The sequence below is a fragment of the Eretmochelys imbricata genome, chromosome 4, assembly GCF_965152235.1.
Source record: "Eretmochelys imbricata isolate rEreImb1 chromosome 4, rEreImb1.hap1, whole genome shotgun sequence".
In the NCBI taxonomy this organism is placed as follows: Eukaryota; Metazoa; Chordata; order Testudines; family Cheloniidae; genus Eretmochelys; species Eretmochelys imbricata.
Genome location: NC_135575.1, coordinates 114,326,154 through 114,345,999, shown reverse-complemented (window position 1 = coordinate 114,345,999; position 19,846 = coordinate 114,326,154). Strand labels below are relative to the sequence as shown.

The following is a 19,846-nucleotide window of genomic DNA, read 5'->3' as shown; positions in this document are numbered from 1 at the left end:
ATTCACTTTGACTGTGAAGCTTTTCTTAGAAAAACCACCAGTTCAGTTCACTTTTTAGAACAGAAATGCAGCAACAAAATCCTTTCATTTTCTAGTAACTCAAAGTGCCTCCAGTTAGAATAATGAAAATTACTATGACCAATGAGATTAAAAACAGATGAATCAGAGTATCTATTAATAGAAGAACATCCCCACCTTCTGCAATGTTTTTCTTTCAGCTTCCATGGAGGTTTGAGCAGATTTGATTTCCATTGTGTGTTTCTTTACAAGATCTTCCAACCCCTTCACAAGCTGCTCCTTCAAACGCATTTTCTCCTCATCTGACTGTTGTTTAATTTTATGAAGTTCTTCTTTGTGCCGTTGCTTTATATCTTCTATTTCAGTAGCTGCAGCTTCCATGGCCTATAAAATACAGTGGCCTTATAATATAAGAAAATCAAGATAAAGTCCTGGAGCCTGAACAGTCCACCTATTCTGTAGGGGATTTCCTGTCCTCTGAGGTGAATTTCATTGGACAACACTGGGTTCTTGTAAAAAAAAAAAAAAAAAAAAAAGCACTCCCTTCCTGTGAAATGTTAACGCTCCAGGACTGTACACAACTTTTATAATCTAGCTTCTCACACTTTTTCATATTGCGATCTACTTCTGAAATTAGAGATCTCCCCATGGACAACTGCACTTTCATGGCGATATACCACCATAAATTTGGTCCCCGCTATGTTTCTCACACCAAGTGTGTTTTTCTAACATCCAAGTGCAATAATCCAGTAAGGGGAGCTAACAGATCATGGTAAAGAGAGTTTGGATTGGATAATTAATTTAGCAGGAGGCATTGTGATCAGGGAGCTATTAGGGTCTATAAACTCCTTACTGGTGGGAGTTCATTATTTGAACTTTTTGTTGTTAAGCTTCTAAATGGAATCGAAAAGTTTCTTTTTTTACATTAATCAGCATCTTAGCCTTAGGAAGTCTGCCTTGATCCTCTCCCTTTTTAAGGGCTTGATCCTACAAGCTATTGAGCATTCTGCCCTGAACCAGGAAAGCACTTAAGTATAAGCCTCACTTTAAGCATGTGAGTAGTCCAAGTGAAGTCAACCAAACTAGTCAAAAGGAGTACTTGTGGCACCTTAGAGACTAACCAATTTATTTGAGCATTGGTTAGTCTCTAAGGTGCCACAAGTACTCCTTTTCTTTTTGCGAATACAGGCTAACACGGCTGTTACTCTGAAACCTGTCAAACTAGTCAAGTGTGTGTTTAAGTGCTTTGCAGGATTGGGCCAAACACTCAGTACCTGGCAGGACTGAGGCCTATACACGTAATCCAAAGTCCACGGAAGTCAAAAGAAAGATCCCCATTAATACCAATGCACTTTGGATCAGGCCCTAGATGGGGTACCATGCCTTAAGAGGTCTGGGAGTAAATACCTGTGTAAGCACCTGTGTGTCTTCACTGCCTTTCTTCATTTGGCTTTGTTTGGTGGAGGTCATTTGCTGCAGCTGCATTATTTGATTCTTCAGTTCATCTACTTCTTTCTCAGCTTTGCTTTGGGAATTCAGTACAGTTTCCATTTCTTCTGCGGTTGTAAGATTTACATTTCAAACAACATACATCACTTGGGAGTTTACAACGTGATTGACTAGCAAGGGAAATATTTAACAATGACATTAATGAGCATCGTACCTGCGTTACTCAATATTTCATTCTCCTGGAGCATGAGCCTCTCTTTGGCTACAGTCAGTTCTTCTTCCAGTTTTTGCACTGTGCTTTGGGACTCCAGAGTCTCTTGTTGAGACTCCTTAAGCTGTATTTCCAAGTCCTAAAATATCATAGGATATCACTTATTTCTTTGGCATCTTGCATATAATCCATTTTATTCTCAAGGTGCAGAGGTCACCAAACAGTCACCAGTCACCATTACTATATAGTGATGCCTCAGACCTTGGAAACTTAGAGGTAAGCTAGTTAGTTTTGCCTCTGTCAAGCACTGCAATACCTCCAACATCGATTAGAAAGATTAGAACTTTATTTAAACCAGCTTCATCACACATGCACTGGCTCTGAAATAATAATAATAATAATAAATTTGCTCTAATATGGGGCCTTTCATCCAAAGGTCTCCAAGCACTTGTCATGCACTGAGGAAAAAATAGAAAATTCATCACACTTAAACATCCTTTTCCTTTTATGTTTAATGCATTTAATGGCTTTCCTTGCCAGTATTTGCTTATGATCAGAGATATTTGTGACTAAAGAAATTTCTTCTTCACAGTTTGTCATCTTGTATGTGTTTGCGAAAGGTTGTCATAAATATGTAACAGTAGAAAAAGCCACCTTATGAAGGAGAGCTTTTATGTGAAAACAAATATTAACAAAATATTGGAAACTACATTTTGTGTAACTGTTCTCTTTCTCCCCCAAATTTATCCCAAAGTGAGAGTTCTTCTTTCAACACTCAAGGCAAGAGTCTAAGCTTATGTGAATCAGCATAGCTCCATTGGCTTCACAGGAACACCACCAATTTACACAGGCTGAGGATCTGGCCCTCAGAACAGATCTTCCTAATGTAATTTCAACCTGAGCCCCATTCAGCTGATACCAAAATCAGAAACTAAAAGCAAAAGACCTGAAACTGCCTCGACACCTCCAGTTCCTTTTTTATTTATTTATTGCATGCCAGAAACACTGCATTTTCTTCCATTTAAATCAGTTTCTGCTAGCAATACATAAACTATTATGGTATGTGGAAAACTAATAGATATAAAACAGTTGCATGTTATAATATGCATAAACTATAGGCTACACGTACACATACACCAGTAGCATGAAGTCTTTTATATTTGTACTATTACATGTATAATTACAATCTAATCTTTATTTCTGGGACCAGGTTCTAGGAAGTGTTGTTTCTATCCCTCAGCTTCTGCTTCTTTCAGATTAGCTAGTTCAGCAAGGCCCAAATTTAGCAAAGCATTTAAGTGAATGCTTAATTTTAACTTCAGTGGGGCTAAGCAGCTGTTTAAGATTAAGCATGCACTCAGTTTAAGCGATTTGCCAAATGGGGGCCTAGATCCTACAGGCCTTCTAGCAACTGTAAATTAAGACTTAATTAACTGTAAAGTTAAAATTTGAAATATTACATTCTTAAGAACAGATACGGGACCCTGAACACAGCTCAAGTAAGTGAGTTGCATGTAGAAAAGTTCCGCAGGGGTCACTTCAATGGGACTACTCACTTGCTTAAAGTTAGCTACATGCTTAAGTACCTTGCTGAACCAAGGTTTGTGTCTGGATCCCCCCGCCCTGTGTGATGGAAGGGCTTACCCAACTCTGTGGCATCACCCTCCCCCTCTTCTCTGGAGTGTGGGGGAGAGGGAGGCAGTGGAGTCTGGACACATTCCCCATCTGGCCTTGTGGAATTCACAAAGAACAGGTGATGTGGCCTGGGGCTGTCTCATTTTTTTTTTCTTGAAGCCCCCCGTCAGCAGGGATCCACCTTTAAGGAGGAGTCTGTGCTTGTGCAGCTCACTCAGAGCTGTACTGCCAGTCAGTGAGGTGGGGACAGAGGGCACCAGCGCTCTCGTAGGGGGAAGGAGCTTCCTTGTGTCTGGCCCTGGCCACCCATGGACCCTGGGAATCGGTGAAGTTCCGAGCCTTGACTGGGAGGTAAACCCTGCTCCTGCACCCCCAATGGAACAGTATGAGGGAATTTCTGTGAGGGGATCCTTATGATTTCCAGATTTCCTCCTTTTGAGCCCCCTCCAACAGATTATTCCCCATTGAGGAAGTGATCCGGCCTATTATCATCATTGTATCAGAATCTTCCAAGATGCACGCTTTATTAAATGCTACCTAAATTGAGGGTCATGACTAGGAGCATACAACATAAAGCAGCTGAGGTCCAACCTGCTGTCTTGCTGGCTAGCCTCTCTACCCAAGAATGCACCTCATATTGAAGTGGATGGGCTGCTGATGGCCAGAGGGTGGGAGGATACACAGCTGCCGTCCCCCATTCCTTGCATACCCCCTGCCACACTTTGGCAACATTACTGCCCCCTTCACCTGGCAGCTGAGGGGAGGATAAGTTTTCAGGCAAGGCACAAGGTTCACCTCTCTCCCCCACGCATCATCTACAGCTTTAAGAGAGGGTGCTGTTCCGGAAGGCTCCCCAATGGATTCTTAATTGTCTCCGAAACTCTGTCAGTTAATTAAGTTTCTCCCTCTTGCCTTACACTTCTCTAGTGCTTACAAAGCACTTAACTCAAAGGGCTATTTATAGAAAGAAAAAACGCTTTTATAAAACAGAATTTTAAAGATTTAGTAATTTGCTACTTTATAGGCAGATGGATCAGCATCTCCCATTCTACCTGCATCTTCTCCTTCAGCTTCTGGGAATGCTTCTTCAACTCATTTATCTTCTGGCCTTTCACCTCCAGCTCAGCTTCCAGCTTCTTCGCCTGCTGCCGCAAAGCAGCTTCCTGGGCCTCAGAGCTTTTCTTCTGCTCTGTTGCTCTTTGCTGGCACTGTTGCTGTGTATCGGCCACTGACTGCTGCATGGCTTTTTTCAAAGTCTCTTTTTCTTTCTTGTAAGAGGCTTGTAGTTTGCTGGCTTTCTGAGCATATTCTTCAGTTATTTTCTGGTTCTCCCTCTTGAGGTTTTCCATTTCATTAATTAGAGCCTGCAACTCTATGCTGCATTTTTCATCTATTGTCTCCTTTTTATCCAATTTATCTTGCCTAAATGGCTTACATTCATTTACCAGGCTCTCGGACTCCTGGTTGAAATGTTGAGGCTTGTTTTCAAAGTCTGTCTTTGAATCTAGCATCTCCTTGGAAAGGGTAATGATCGTTTCAGTATGTTTTGCCTCTGTTCTGAATGCCTTCTCTTCCACCTGCTTCTTGCACATGGTAAATTCTGCTAAGGTTTCCTCCTTTAGCCTTGTGTGTTGCTCCAGTGTATCTTCAAGGGTCTGAATATGCTTTCGTAGCTCCTGCTCTTCTCCTACTTTACATTTATATTGGAGAATGGTTTCCCTTGTCTCAGCAAGGATGCGCTGAATTTCCTCTTGATGGGCTTCTTTAAGAGCCTGTATACTGGCCTCATGCTCGTCATTTTTAGTGTTCAAAGCATATATCACCTATAGACCGGGAATAGAATATTACAATATGTTTTAATTTATGGTATTAAAGATTCAGCAGTTGTATTCATCAATGTATTAAATTAATGTCTAAGATGATGATCACTACAGTTAAATGTAAATTGTTCCTTACTAGCAAGGAGAAAAAAGTGAAAATAACAGGCAGACACACCTCAAGTGCAAATTAGAAAGCAACATAGGTGAAGGGAGGAAAAATGACCCTGAGTTTAAGATAGGAGACTGAGACCTGGGAAATATAGGGTCTCTTCTGGACTCTAGCAAAGATTTCCTCAGACAACTTTGGCAAGTCACTAAGGACAAAATTTTCAGGAGTGTCCACTGTACCTAATTCAAAACACAGGCCTGATTTCCAGAGGTGCTGAGTTCACACAAATCCATTTGAGGTCAATGGAAGCGCTGGTTGCACAATGCTGCAGAAAATCAGGTTTTGGCTGGCTCAAGTTGAGCATTCAACAGCTGAGAAATAAGTGGCCACTTTTAAAATTGTTGGTCTTAAACTTTCTGCAACTTACTTTGCTCAGTCTATAAAATGGGGAGTGATAATCCTCTTCTCTCAGGGCTGATTATGCTTCACTCAATATTTGTAAAGTTTATCCATATGGAAAGTACTACATAAATTCTTATTCATATGGAAAATACTATATAAATACAAAATATTATTATTATTTTGAATTATCTATTAAAAATCTACAGTGGGTTGGAATGAAGGGTAGATTCATAGAATTTTTGCCTGAGCTGGTAAATTTGCATGATGAGCTTGCAAGGCTGTTATATGTGACTGCAAAATATTTAGTATTCTCTTTGAAGAGATACTTGGAGCCTAATCCCATTCCCAGCAAAATCAATGGGAATTTTGCCATTGATCTTCAGGGACCAGGATCAGGCCCATGGGACGTAACTGATTGTTATAAATATTTTCATCTTTATTTTGTTATAGATGTTTTCTTTATTTTCTGCTTCAAGCTTTGATGTATCCCAGTACTGTTAATAACAGTCACCCCCCTAAATGTCAAACAGACTGATTTAATACATTCAAAATCCCTTGTGATGCTGTAAGTCATCCTGTAGTATGTAAAACTTATGCATCAGCATATTCATGTTATTTACTGTTAGTGGCTTTCTGAACGGATTGAGCTAGAGGAATTTGTTAGGACTAATGCAGAGGTAATTGTGTTTGAAATGTATAAAGGTCAGTACTGAACTGTGCTGCTACCAACATACACTACAGAAATATAGATGTAGTCATTTAGTATCCATATGTCCGCCCACTAAAAGCCCTACAGGTGACATCTATGTTAGTCAGATACATGTGTCTGGTTATAATGTTTTCCATGGATTTTTGGTTTCCTTCTGTTTATTAGTGGCTCCCTTTTCTGTATTTATTGGCTAACGTATAGTTTCTGGCACTATCAGAGACAGGATCCTGGCATAAATGGACTGGTCTACTCTGGCCTGGCTGTTTCTGGATCCCTTTGTGAAATAGGATGTCTTTTCTCATTAAGCATGTGCATACAAAGTGATGGCATAAAAATATAGAATGGTGTCAAGACTCAAATAGGATATTAATTAATATATTGACATATGCCTGGAGTTTCCTGCTTTTATTTTTCATATCAAAAGTTCAAAGCTCATAGCTCTACATAAATATCTGGGACTACATACAATGTATGCTAGAGATTATGGGCCTGACCAGAGCCCTGTGAGATCAATGGCAAGAGTCCCAATGGGCTTTTGACCACTCATTTATAGCCAACACTAGCCTCAAATGCATGCATCTAGAATCAGAATCACATCCAACTCTTTGGTCACAGTATGATCCCAGTCCTGCAATCCTTGCTCAATCTTCAGGCAAAACATCAACTGAGAGATCATGAGGAGCTTTGTCTAAGTAAGAACTGCAGGTCTGGGGCCTATATTTTGTACACCTTAAGAAGATCTTCAGATTTCTTCCAGATACTTTGTTGGTAACATGAGTCTGTCTGGTCACATGTAAGAGTTTTCTGTGCTATCCATAGTACTATTTTATATATTCCACAGTGTGACATTCACACATTGGACTTCAGCCTTCAGCTATCCATTAAAAAAAAAAATAAGCAGACATGCAACTACCTCCTGCAGAATGTAACCTCATGCCCTGCTAATATTCAAGTCCATGGAGGGGCCTTAATAAAAATAACACAAGTACAGCAGTATCTGGGTATATTTCTGGATAAATATATGACAACAGACAGTGATAGAATCATATTCCCAGAGCCAAGCAAACCAACAGCCAAAAGTCTTTTGGCCATTATCTCAATTTAGACATATATTTTAGCTTTGTATTACATCTTGTTAATTCTACCCTGTTATTTTTAACTGTTTTTCAATGAAACAGAAATGCTTGGAAGAACTGAGCAGATTCTTTCTCCTCTGAAAGTGCTAACCTAAGTCAGTTTGGGAACATATTTAATTATTCTATAGTCTGCTTGAAAAATAGGGGGAAGGGATTCATTCCATCCATGTATTTTGGCAATGACCAAAGTAACTTGTTTGGGTAACCCTTCGATTAATAGGGTCCTGACTTTCACTCACATCTTAATGCTGAGTCCCTGTCTTGAATTCTAGTGTGCCACCGCTACTTGCCTCCTATTCAGTTGTGTTGCTGGTCGCTGTTGAGCTTGGGCTGCTCCTTGCCCCCTACTGGCTATTGTGAAATTGGGCTTGAGAGGAACCCAAACTCCAATGAAGGTCAGAGCAGGTACAAAGGAATGGGAGTCAACCTGCGCTAGTGGGAATAGCCAACGTTGTAGTTGGTTCCGTTGCCCAAAAAGGCTGGGAGACAATGGCTTATCTACCCATTGTGGCCATTTAGAAATTATTGGTATCCTGTCTTTTATTGGTGACTAGAACCACTATGCAGGTATAATTTTGATTTAAATATTGTTAGGTTTAAGGGCATAACATTTTCACAAGTGACGAGTGGTTATGGGTACCTCAGTTTTTGGGTACTCAAATTGAAATGACTTAAAGGAAATTGATCTTCAGAGAGCAGGTGCTCAGCACTTTCTAAAAATGATCCTCAGATTGGAGGCCCAAAATCATTAGTCTTTTGAGAAAATTTAAGCCATTAATCTTATAAACAGTTAAACTCGCCTAAATAAGAAAACAAAAATCAATTTTTGTTAAATGCTAATGCCCAAAGACATCCAAGCCCCGTAATAAAAATGGTAATTGACAACAATGTCCCAACTCTAAAAATAACATAAAATAATAATAATACATTTAGAACTCCCAAAAATATAAAACTAAGCCCAGCAAAAGAAACCCACATAGATAAATTGAAAAAGAAAATAAAAAAACATTTTAGCCTTGCCCCAGAATAATCATTCCAAAGTCATGGGCTTTGGACGGAGAAGCCTCTGTGTGCACTGTGAGATGCTCTAACCCAATCAATCAAAAATGCTGTCATAGAGGGTATGGGAAGCAGTCAGGTGGACTGTTCCTGTTATTTATAGCTCAATATACCAGAAGGAAGACACTAAAGCATAATTGCTGAACTATAAGCCACCAGGTGCAGTTACTGGAGCAAAGGTATCATCAGTTAACCTGGTGAAAGCCTCTGTGGAACTGCACTGCAGCATCCTAGTTGCAGTTTAAGTGGTTTTCAACGGCAACCCTAAATAGCCAATCAGTGTGGTGTGACAGCAAAGACTGAACCACCTTGACCTGCAGAGATGATTATATTGTTCTTTGAATCACCAGCATAATATCTAGGCTACTGCTGCCATAGCAATTCTCCAAAGCTATGTGTGCACTAAGAAATTTCTTACCTATTTTTCTGCTATTGAGCAGAGTTAGATGACATGCTGGTAAAAAGCACTGGCACACAATATACACCAAAGCATTACCAGTGCAATGGATAATAAACCTTAATACTCCCACTTTATTATTTGATTTCTCTAAATCATTTGCTTTCTGTTATTAAATCTGGTAATTAAAAATGGTAATTAAAAGAAAAATCGAATTTCACCTCAGCAGTGGAGATGGGGTTAACTGGCTCACTGTGGAAAAAAGCTGATTTGTGTTTACAGAGAAGTGTCAGGCACATTATTCTTGTAGGAACCTGAATGCCAGCACTGAAGGTGCTGTTCCAGCAGGTTGCTTCATTAGCTGGATAAAATTTGTCAGAGCGAGGTGTTAGGAAAAAGATGAGAATCAAAGGAGAATAAAATCATAAGTGATTGTGATACTAGAGGCAATCAGCATTCAAAAATATGTTTTTAGGCTTGGAAGGACTAGATTTTTGTTAGTAAATGTTGATTTCACTGTACACACACAAACTGATGAAAAATTTTTCCATTAATTAATACTCAAAATATACAGCTAGACACAGTAAGAAAAATGCTGCTTGAGATCTCATTAGTTTGATTTAAGGTGTTTTACTTTTTCATACGATGTTGACAATTTGTATTTTAACAGCTATTAAGCTTTAACATTTTGAATCCCAACATCTATAGTCATTCAGTAATTATTGTCTGATCCCCATGTTGTCCAACCCCCATAATTTCCTGCAACTGAGAAAGCTTAAATTGATGAAAATAGAAAAAAATGCTTATAGAGAAACATTATATTATACATAGGTTTCAGAGTAGCAGCCTTGTTAGTCTGTATTCGCAAAAAGAAAAGGAGTACTTGTGGCACCTCTCTGAAGTCTGCGAAACCTAAATATGTTCATTAACACCTGCCTAGCACCTGTCAGGAAAATATACCAGTTTAAACTAGAGTTGTTGATTAATCGGAGTTAACTCATGTGATTAACTAAAAAAATTTAATCGTGATTAATCACAGTTTTACTCGCACTGTTAAACAATAGAATACCAATTGAAATTTATTAAATATTTTGGACGTTTTTCTACATTTTCATACATATTGTATTCTGTGTTGTAATTTAAAATAAAGTATTAATCAAACATATTTTTATAACAAATATTTGCACTGTAAAAATGATAAACAAAAGAAACAGTATTTTTCAATTCACATCATACAAGTACTGTTGTGCAATCTCTTTATCGTGAAAGTGTAACTTACAAATGTAAATTTTTTTTGTTACATAACTGGACTCAAAAACAAAACAATGTAAAACTTCAGAGCCTACAAGTCCACTCAGTCCTACTTCTTGTGCAGCCAATCGCTAAGACAAACAAATTTGTTTACATTTACAGGAGATAATGCTGCCTCTTCTTATTTACAATGTCACCTGAAAGTAAGAACAGGTATTTGCATAGCACTTTTGTAGCCGGCATTGCAAGGTATTTACGTGCCAGATATGCTAAACATTCGTGTGCCCCTTCATGCTTTTGCCACCATTCCAGAGGACATGCTTTCATGCTGATGACACTCGTTAAAAAAAAATGCATTAATTAAATTTCTGACTGAACTCCTTGGGGGAGAATTGTATGTTCCCTGCTCTGGTTTCCCACATTCTGCCATATATTTCATGTTACAGCAGTCTCGGATGGGTTTCAGAGTAGCAGCCATGTTAGTCTGTATTCGCAAAAAGAAAAAGAGTACTTGTGGCACCTTGGAGACTAACCAATTTATTAGAGCATAACCTTTCGTGAGCTACAGCATCCGATGAAGTGAGCTGTAGCTCACGAAAGCTTATGCTCAAATAAATTGGTTAGTCTCTAAGGTGCCATCGGTACTCCTTTTCAGTCTCGAATGATAACCCAGCACATGTTTTTCATTTTAAGAACACTTTCACTGGAGATTTTTTAAAGATAGCTACAGCACTCGACCCAAGGTTTAAGAATCTGAAGTGCCTTCCAAAATCTGAGAGGAATGAGGTGTGGAGCATGCTTTCAGAAGTCTTAAAAGAGCAACACTCTGATGCGGAAACTACAGAACCCGAACCACCAAAAAAGAAAATCAACCCTCTGCTGGTGGCATCTTACTCAGGTAATGAAAATGAACAGTCAGTCTGCACTGCTTTGGATTGTTATCGAGCAGAACCCATCATCAGTATGGACGCATATCCCCTGGAATGGTGTTTGAAGCATGAAGGGACATATGAATCTTTAGCGCATCTGGCACGTAAATATCTTGCGATGCTGGCTACAACAGTGCCATGAGAATGCCTGTTCTCACTTTCAGATTACTTGTAAACAAGAAGCAGACAACATTATCTCCTGCAAATGTAAACAAACTTGTTTGTCTGAGCGATTGGCTGAACAACGAGTAGGACTGAGTGGACTTGTAGGCTCTAAAGTTTTACATTGTTTTATTTTTGAATGCTGGGGGTTTTGTACATAATTCTACATTTGTAAGTTCAACTTGCATGATAAAGAGATTACACTACAGTACTTAGGTGAATTGAAAAATACTATTTCTTTTGGTTTTTTTACCGTGCAAATATTTGTAACAATATATATATATATATATATATATATAAAGTGAGCACTGTGTACTCGTATTCTGTGTTGTAATTGAAATCAATATATTTGAAAATGTAGAAAACATCAAAAATATTTAAATAAATGGTATTCTATTATTGTTTAACCGTGCGATTAATCGTGATTAATTTTAATCACTTGACAGACCTCGTTTAAACCAGACATAGATTTACAAAGTTATGCAAACTCTTCACAGCATGCGGAGGGGACAAACTTCAAATACTAACTAGTTAGATATCTGTTCACTGAGGTCAGGTGATTGCATCATCTCTGTTTCCATCTCTGTTTCCAGAGACAGCATCTCTCACTTCCACCGATGGCAGCTAAGTTTGTCACCATGAACTCTACATTGTCTACTGTCCAAGCAGATTACAGAAGAGCATATTTTATTATGTCAGCCTGAAAGGAGTTACTTTCCAAAAATAATGCAATGAGTTTTGAAGCAAAGTCTCCCTTAGTAAAAGGACAGGCTCCATCTTCCTCTCCCGGTGTTCTAGATATAACTATATAAATGGTACAAAACAAAACCAACTAATACATTTCACAAATATCCCAAATAAATATTTTAATAAATGTCCACACCGACATCCTTTTCCCATATTTTTTATTCATATTCAAGCAGAAGGAAGATATTCTTATGATGAAGGCACAGGTCTGAGATCCAGAAGTTCTGGATTTGTCATTGCAGTACTTTTATGCCAATGGACCTTCACTGATTTCAGTGGAGTTCCACTCATATGAACTTGGAATAGTGCAGTGGTGAATCAGACTCCGGAGTTCTATTCCTGGCTCCTCCACAACTTCATGTATAATCTTAGGCAAGTCATCTAGGCCCCGATCCTCAAGAGTTATTTAGGCACCTAAATACTTTTGAGGATGTGGGTCTTAGTCCCTCTTTGCTTCAGTTTCTTGACCCGTAGAACAGGAATAAGATTTCCCTTCGTCACTTGGGGTGTTGTGAGGATACATTCAAGTGCTGTAAAGGGCTTTGACATCATTAGGAGGAATTTTTAACTTCCTGCCTTGGTATGTTGGGTGCTGCTGCTGCGCACTGTTAAAACTTCTCTGAATTTCAATCTGGAGGGTCACCTCAGTCCACATCATTGCAGTTCAATGGTGGGTGAAATTAGTTTTATACACAAATAGGAGCAAATTCAGACCTGATGTATCCAAATGCCACATCACTGGCCTATAGTCTGTAATTCAATACAATTCCTTTGCAATATTTTTAAAGCGCTTTGGCTCAGAACCTAAAGACACACACAAAGGATACATCTACACTGCAGCTGGGAGGGTGCTTCTCAGTTGAAGTAGGCAGATATGGACTAGCTCCACTCCAGCTAGTGTGCTAAAAAGGCAGTTTATCCAGGGGTAGCATGGCAGGAGGCTTGGGCTAGCTGCCCCCCTATGTACACAGAGGTCCAGGTGGGTTTGTACTTTGTTGACTAGTCCAAACTGCTGCATGTGCTACCCCAGCTATCCTGCGAGCAGAGCTAGCATGTCTGCTCAAGCTGGGAATGGGAAGCATGATCCCAGCTGCAATGTAGACATACCCATAGGTAGCGTTATGCTCATGAATAGTCCTACTGAATAATGGTAAAGTGACTCATGTTTGTATTTGCAGGATTGAGGTCCTTGAAGTACTGTCAATCTCAAGCATTCAAAAACTATGAGTCAGTCCCCCAAATCATGAGGTTTTTTATAATAAATGTGGGGTGCTTTTTACTTGCCTTCTGGTTTCTGAACCTTTAGGATGAACTCGGGTCATGTTTTCAAGTTTCCCTTTGTAACAATGAAGGCTAGAAACTTATTTTTTAATTCTCCTGAAATCTCTTGATTCCAAAAGCTACAGAAAAAAATTACCTAATATCACAAGAGTTGGCAACACTGCTTTGAACATGCAGGTTGACAGGTTTTATAAATTCAAGTCACTATTACTACATCCATGAGAGAGATTTTGTAAAGTACAATTCCACTTGTATATAAGAAACAAACACAGTTCACTCTCTGACCGTAGTTCATAGCTCACTTACTTGCCTATAGTACAGGGGTGGGCAAACTACGCCCCGTGGGTGAGATCCGGCCCACCAGCATTTTAATCTGTCCCTCAAGCTCCCGCTGGGAAGTGGGGTCTGGGGCTTGCCCCACTCTGGCGCTCCAGCCGGGGTGCGGGGTCGGAGGCCACTCTGCGCGGCTCCCGGAAGCAGCGGCATGTCCCCACTCCAGCTCCTACATATAGGGGCAGTCAGGGAGCTCCACTCGGCACACTGCCCCCACCCCAAGCTCCGCCCCCGCAGCTCCCATTTGCTGGGAACCACGGCTGGGAGCTACAGGTGTGGCACCTGCAGACATGGCAGTGCGCAGCAGAGCCGCATGGCTGTGCCTCCGCGTAGGAGCCAGAGGGTGGGGGACATGCCACTGATTCCGGGAGCTGCTTGAGGTAAGCGCCATCCAGAGCCTGCACCACTGAGCCACCCCCCGCCCCGCCCCAGCCCTGACCCCCCTCCCACGCTCGAAACCCCTTGGTCCCAGCCCAGAGCACCCTCCTGCACCCCAAACCCCCAGCCCCACCCCAGAGCCCGCACCCCCAGCCAGAGCTCTCCCACCCTCCCGCCCCCAACCCCAATTTCATGAGCATTCATGGCCCACCAATTTCTATACCTAGATGTGGCCCACAAGCCAAAAAGTTTTCCCATCCCTGCTACAGTAGATTAAAACTTTTCCATCATTGTCCATTAACGTTATCGTGAATCTACACTGATCTTAGTGGTATTGACTTCCATTTACCAACACATAATGAAGCAATCTTATATTAAGCCTTTATCCATCAACCAACACATTATTAAAACTATTCTAGTGAAATTTTACCATCAAATTATGTCACTTCATATCCTGGATATTCCGATGTATGCCCTTTTCTCCTGAATGAGCTATCTATTGCTATCAATAATACATATCAGCAGAGGTGCATTAAGAGATTCTAACCATAGAATACTTTGCTTCAGATTACTATTTACTTTCTTTTGCTATGCCTGTTGCCTAGATTATGCTTCCTCCTTGTTCTTGTTAAGATTTTGGAAAGGTGTGGGAGGGGGAAGAGTATCTTTTTTTTTCCCCCATTCAACTGAAATTTTATAAATTAAATTAAAATGTTTTAGCTCACCTAAAGTGCCCCAGAAACCAGACAAGAACATACATTCGTCTCCCTCCTGTGCTCTTTTTGCTTATCTGAGCTGAAATGTTCCTGAACTCCTAAGATTAATATTGGACACACAGTACCCAAGTTGTTTATGTACTCAGCAGTCTATCATTCTGCTAATCACATTAAGGTCTATGAATAAAAGTGAGGCCAGCTGGATGTCTCTTTTGTGAAATATAGACATGTGCTAAATTTGCCCTGTATTGGAAATAGCTGCTCAGCTAGTTTAAGAATTTGCAAAGTAAAAATGTACTGCAGTAATGGTATTTTTAAGTTTCCAAGGAAGGGGAGGTAGTGAAAAAGGCACCACCAATAGAGTATCCAAATAATTTCAGGAAAGGAAAAATAAATCATAGAATCAGAAGGTCTAATCCAGGACACAGAGTCTTCTGTGCCCTCCACAGCCTGCCTAAATGCATACTGTGTGGGTGGGATTAGCCTTTGGGGATGTGTGACAGTGTTTATGCAGCCTCAAGTTCCTCCCCATATCCAGAGGTAGAGTCACAAATTCTAACCACCATAACTCTGGGCAGATGCAGTGCCAGGACCCAAGGAGTGGGCCTTTCGTGGATGACTGACAGTTAGCTGGGAAATCTCAAAGAAGAAAGTTCCATTTCAGAACTGTGAGCAAGGAATTCTATCAGCAAGACAGCTTAGATGAGACCCCCTGGAACTCACAGTGAGGAAAGACAGAAAGCGAAACTCCAGCAATTCCCTCTTCTCTCACAAACAGCTCTCCCTGCATAATAAGCATTTATTTTTGAACAGCAAAGGCTCTGGTCCTTCTCTGTTCCCACAGAGCAGGCAGAAAGCCCTACAGTGAGGGAAGATCAGGATGGATGGATGACTTCTCAGAGGCAGGAAGCTCGAGTTCTCCACTCATCTCCGCTCCATGATTTACTCCTTTGACTTTTGTGCACTGAGGATTTAGTCAGACCAGAGTGCAGCCACTTCATGTGGTCCAGTAGCGTTTATGGAGCTCTTCCCACCCTGTAAAGCAAGGTAGGAACTGGACACACAAATTAGGGACAGAAATTAGCCATCCTGTCAATACCTCTGCCAGTGCAGGATTCCTACATAAATCACTGTGGAACAGCTTTTTACTTCCTTCCTCCCAGATATTTTTCAATATTACAGTTTTCCAGGTTTCTCCTTCCCATTCAATAGCCACATTTTGGATTAGTTTTCTCCACATGCGCTCGCATGCAGTTTTCTAAGCTGAATTCAGTTTTGTTGCTTTCTGTCCATATTTCCCCCTCTGCAGTTCCTTTTGTTTTATTTCTCTTCCCTCACTGGTGTTTGTGATTCCACATGACCTAGGATCATCTATGACTTTTCTTAACTTTTCTCACTTCCATATAATTAATTAAGGTGTTAAATAAGGCAAGATCCCTGTAGCATCCACCTCTCCACAACTTGATATGTGGCTGTTTATCATTATCTTTTGTTTACCGTTCTTAAGCCAGGTTTCAATTCATGTGGCAGTGCCCTTATCCAAACTAGTTTGAATTCATTTGACAATAACTAAAGTGCTATGAAAGTGGAAGAAAAAGCAACTTGTATTATCATTAAATGAAATATATTTCCTTTTTTTTGCTCTGGTAATTACTGTGGTTAATCAAACTGAGCCTCAACGTATTTACCAAGCTAAGTCCTAAGTAAAAATATGGTCATTGAAGTCAGATAGAGATTATTTTGCTGTTGCATTTAGTTAAACTGATGGGTTTAATAAACACAAATAGAATCTTTAATCATCTGGAATTAGACTAAAATCAAAGGGGTCTGCATTGTTTCGCTGTAAACACACTGCATTTTCACTAATGTGTACATAGCACACAGTGGATGCTACCTTCCATTAAATAAACCGTACGTGGCTTCCAACAGTCAAGGCTGGTCTGGGAGGTGTGACTTGCATCACATCACTAGAGTATTATGGCTATTTGGAAAGGGTGCTGTCTCTTGGAAGTCAAGGACTGTGGTGCAAGATAGATGCACACTCCTCACAGAATTAGATGAATGCTGCTTATTCATTTAGCCACAGTGGGAACTGACTGAAGATGCTTTCCGTTAAACATTTATTGCTTTGCTGGATGAACCACAATGCTATAATTCTCACATGCTTTTGCATGGGGAGGAAAGATGAACCTGTGGTTAAGACACAGGACTGGGAGTCACACGATGACGGTTTTACTGGTTCTGCCAGGGATTTCTTCTGAACTTGGTCAAGTCCTTTAATCTTTCTCCAGCTTCCCTACCTGTAAAAAAGGGCATCATCTCATAGGCTTTGTTGTGAGACTAGAGCCTGGTCAACATGCAGTTTTTATACAGGTGTGGGTTAGGTACAGTCCCTAGTGTGGATGCAATCGTACTGATACCAAGGTGCCTAATACTCTTACAGTTTGTTCCCCTTTCACTACAGTAATAAGCTCTACCAGTATAAGCACCTTTATAGAGGTATAACTACATCCACACTTGGAGGGCTGTAGGACTTTAACAATACCTCTGTGGGCTTCTCTACACTACAAATACCTTTCTGGCACAGCTATACCAGCAGAGACCCCTATCGTAGGTGCAGCATATGCTGGCAGGAGTTTTTCTGCCAGCATAGCTAGCCCCCCTCCCCCTTTCGCCCCTGAGACATTAGCTATGCTGTCAAAAGCACTCTTCTGTCAGCATAGCTGCTTCTACACTGGGGAGTTTCACTGGCATAGCTATGCCAATTTTTTCCACACTCCTAGCCACCATAGCTAGGCCGGCAAAACTCTGTAGTGGAGACTAAGGCCGTGTCTACACTACAGAGTTAAGTTGACTTAAGTTCCACTGACGATCATAAACTGCTGTAATTACATCGCTTGCGCGTGTTCACACAACACTCCTTGTGTCAGCAGAGCACGTCCACAGTTGGTATTCTAGCACTAACAGAGAGAGCAGTGCACTGTGGGTAGCTATCCCACTGTGCAAATCACCACCTTCTCCCACTAGGAGTTCTGGGAATGGATTGCAGTGCATCATGGGGGCAGAATGATCACCTTATGGTGCAGTTTTCTCGGTCCCATAATTCCCAGGGCATCCTACTGCGTTTCGTGCCATTTTTCAGCTGCCCCTGTAAATTGTGTGCCTGCTATCTTTGCCTGAAAGCATGGATCCTGCACCACTCACCAGTCTTGGGATAAGCATTATGAACACAATGTGGCTGATCCTGCAGTGTTTCATGAGCTGCGAATCTGAATAGGAATCCATGGTGCCTGCCCTGCTGTGTGCCCTGGAAAGAAACATTTCAAGATTGATGCTGGCATTCATGGAGCAGCTGCACATGGTGGAGCATCGCTGTTGGGCTCAGGAAACAAGCACCAAGACATGGGATCGGATTGTGATGTAGGTATGGGATGATGAGCAGTGGCTGCAGAACTTTCATATGCGTAAAGCCACCTTCCTTGAACTCTATCCAGAGCTTGCCCCAGGCCTGCGGCACAAGGACACCAAAATGAGAGCTGGCCTAATGGTGGAAAAGCGAGTGGCGATTGCTGTGTGGAAGATGGCAACTCCAGACTGCTACTGGTTAGTCTCGAATCAGTTTGGAGTTGGAAAGTACACTGTAGGGGTTGCAATGTGTGCAGGACCATTAATCACATCCTAGTACGAAGGACTGTGATTCTGGACAATGTGTGGGAAATAGTGGATGGCTTTGCGGCAATGGGATTTGCTAACTTCAGCGGGCACGTATATCCCAATTTTGGCCCTATATCATCTGGCGATGCAGTACATCAACAGAAAGGGCTACTTCTCTGTGGTATTGTATGCGCTGGTGGGTCACTGAGGTCATTTCACTGACATCAACATGGGATAGTCAGGGAAGGTTCATGACACATGCATCTTCAGGACCACTGGGCTATATAGAAAGCTGCATGCAGGGAATTTTTTTGCAGACCAGAAGATTCCAATACGGGATGTGGAAATGCCCATAGTGATCCTGGGTGTCCCAGCCTACCCCTTACTCTCGTGGCTCATGAAGCCATGCACCGGAAACCTTGACAGCAGCAAGGAGCGCGTCAACAACAGGTTCAGCAGGTGCATTTGGCAGATTAAAGGCTTCCTGGCCCTGCCTTTGTGGCAGGCTAGACTCAGTGAAGAAAATATTCCCATGGTCATAGCAGCCTTCTGTGCTCTGCATAACATTTGTGAAGTCAAGGGGGAAAAGTTTCCTGGGGTGGAGCATTGAGGTGGATCACCTGGCGACTGATTTTGACACCAGACACCAGGGCTATTAGAGGGGCTCACCAAGGGGCTATTCGAATCAGGGAGGCTTTGAAGCAGCATTTTGACAATGAGCCCCAGTAATGTGTCTTTCTGTAATTAATTGAGCCAGACTTTGTTTACTTGCCACATTGAATGACCCCTGTAATGATTCCTGGCTGAGCATTAATTGTAGTCTGCAAATGTGGCGATTCCCATTGTGTATGAATTTCTGTTGCAACCATCCTCAAATAAAGAATCTCTGTCTTTGTAAGACTCAATTTTTATTTAACAGCAATACACAAATTAACATTTCTTACAAGGGACATGATAGTGAACAGCACTCTCTGAAGTAAGGATCTCACAGCAGTGTGTAAGTCCAGCTGTCATTACGGAAAATATCCCTAGGGGTGGAGTGCAAGGGGTACTGCATCGGGCCGGGAATGTGAGAGGAATGTGTGAGTGTGGGAGTTTGGGGAGGGCAAGGAAGGCAGTTCTGTACGGGCTGCAGGAGGAATCAAGCACTCCTATGTTCCACCTGCAGTCAGGGACCTCAGCATCTCCATGAGCTTTATTATCCACTCCTGAACCTGTATTATCTGCTGCTGGTCCTGTCTCCACTTCTGTCTATCCTGTTCTAGTTTTTTGTTTATTGTCTCTCTCCACACTCTATGCTCACTATCGGCCTGATCTGATGATGGCAGCACTTTGTGAAACTGTGTCCTCCTTACTCCTTCTCATTTGCTTCCTTATCTGGCAGAAGCGCTCCACCAGTGTGTAGTGGCTGGCCCTCAAGGGCACATCTACGGAAGCAAAAGAAACAATG

The 19,846-nt window shown here is 41.3% G+C and overlaps 1 protein-coding gene across 1 annotated transcript in view; it reads right to left on the bottom strand.

Moving 5' to 3' along the window:
* FAM184B (family with sequence similarity 184 member B) overlaps positions 1-19,846 on the bottom strand; it is an 89,666-nt gene that overhangs the window by 46,667 nt on the left and 23,153 nt on the right. The window contains exons 2-5 of the mRNA XM_077815815.1: positions 4,366-5,136; positions 1,682-1,817; positions 1,426-1,574; positions 196-402 (exon numbers count right to left, since the gene is read on the bottom strand). Of these exons, the coding sequence (XP_077671941.1) occupies positions 196-402; positions 1,426-1,574; positions 1,682-1,817; positions 4,366-5,136 (1,263 nt within the window). The remainder of the gene's footprint in view (positions 1-195; positions 403-1,425; positions 1,575-1,681; positions 1,818-4,365; positions 5,137-19,846) is intronic.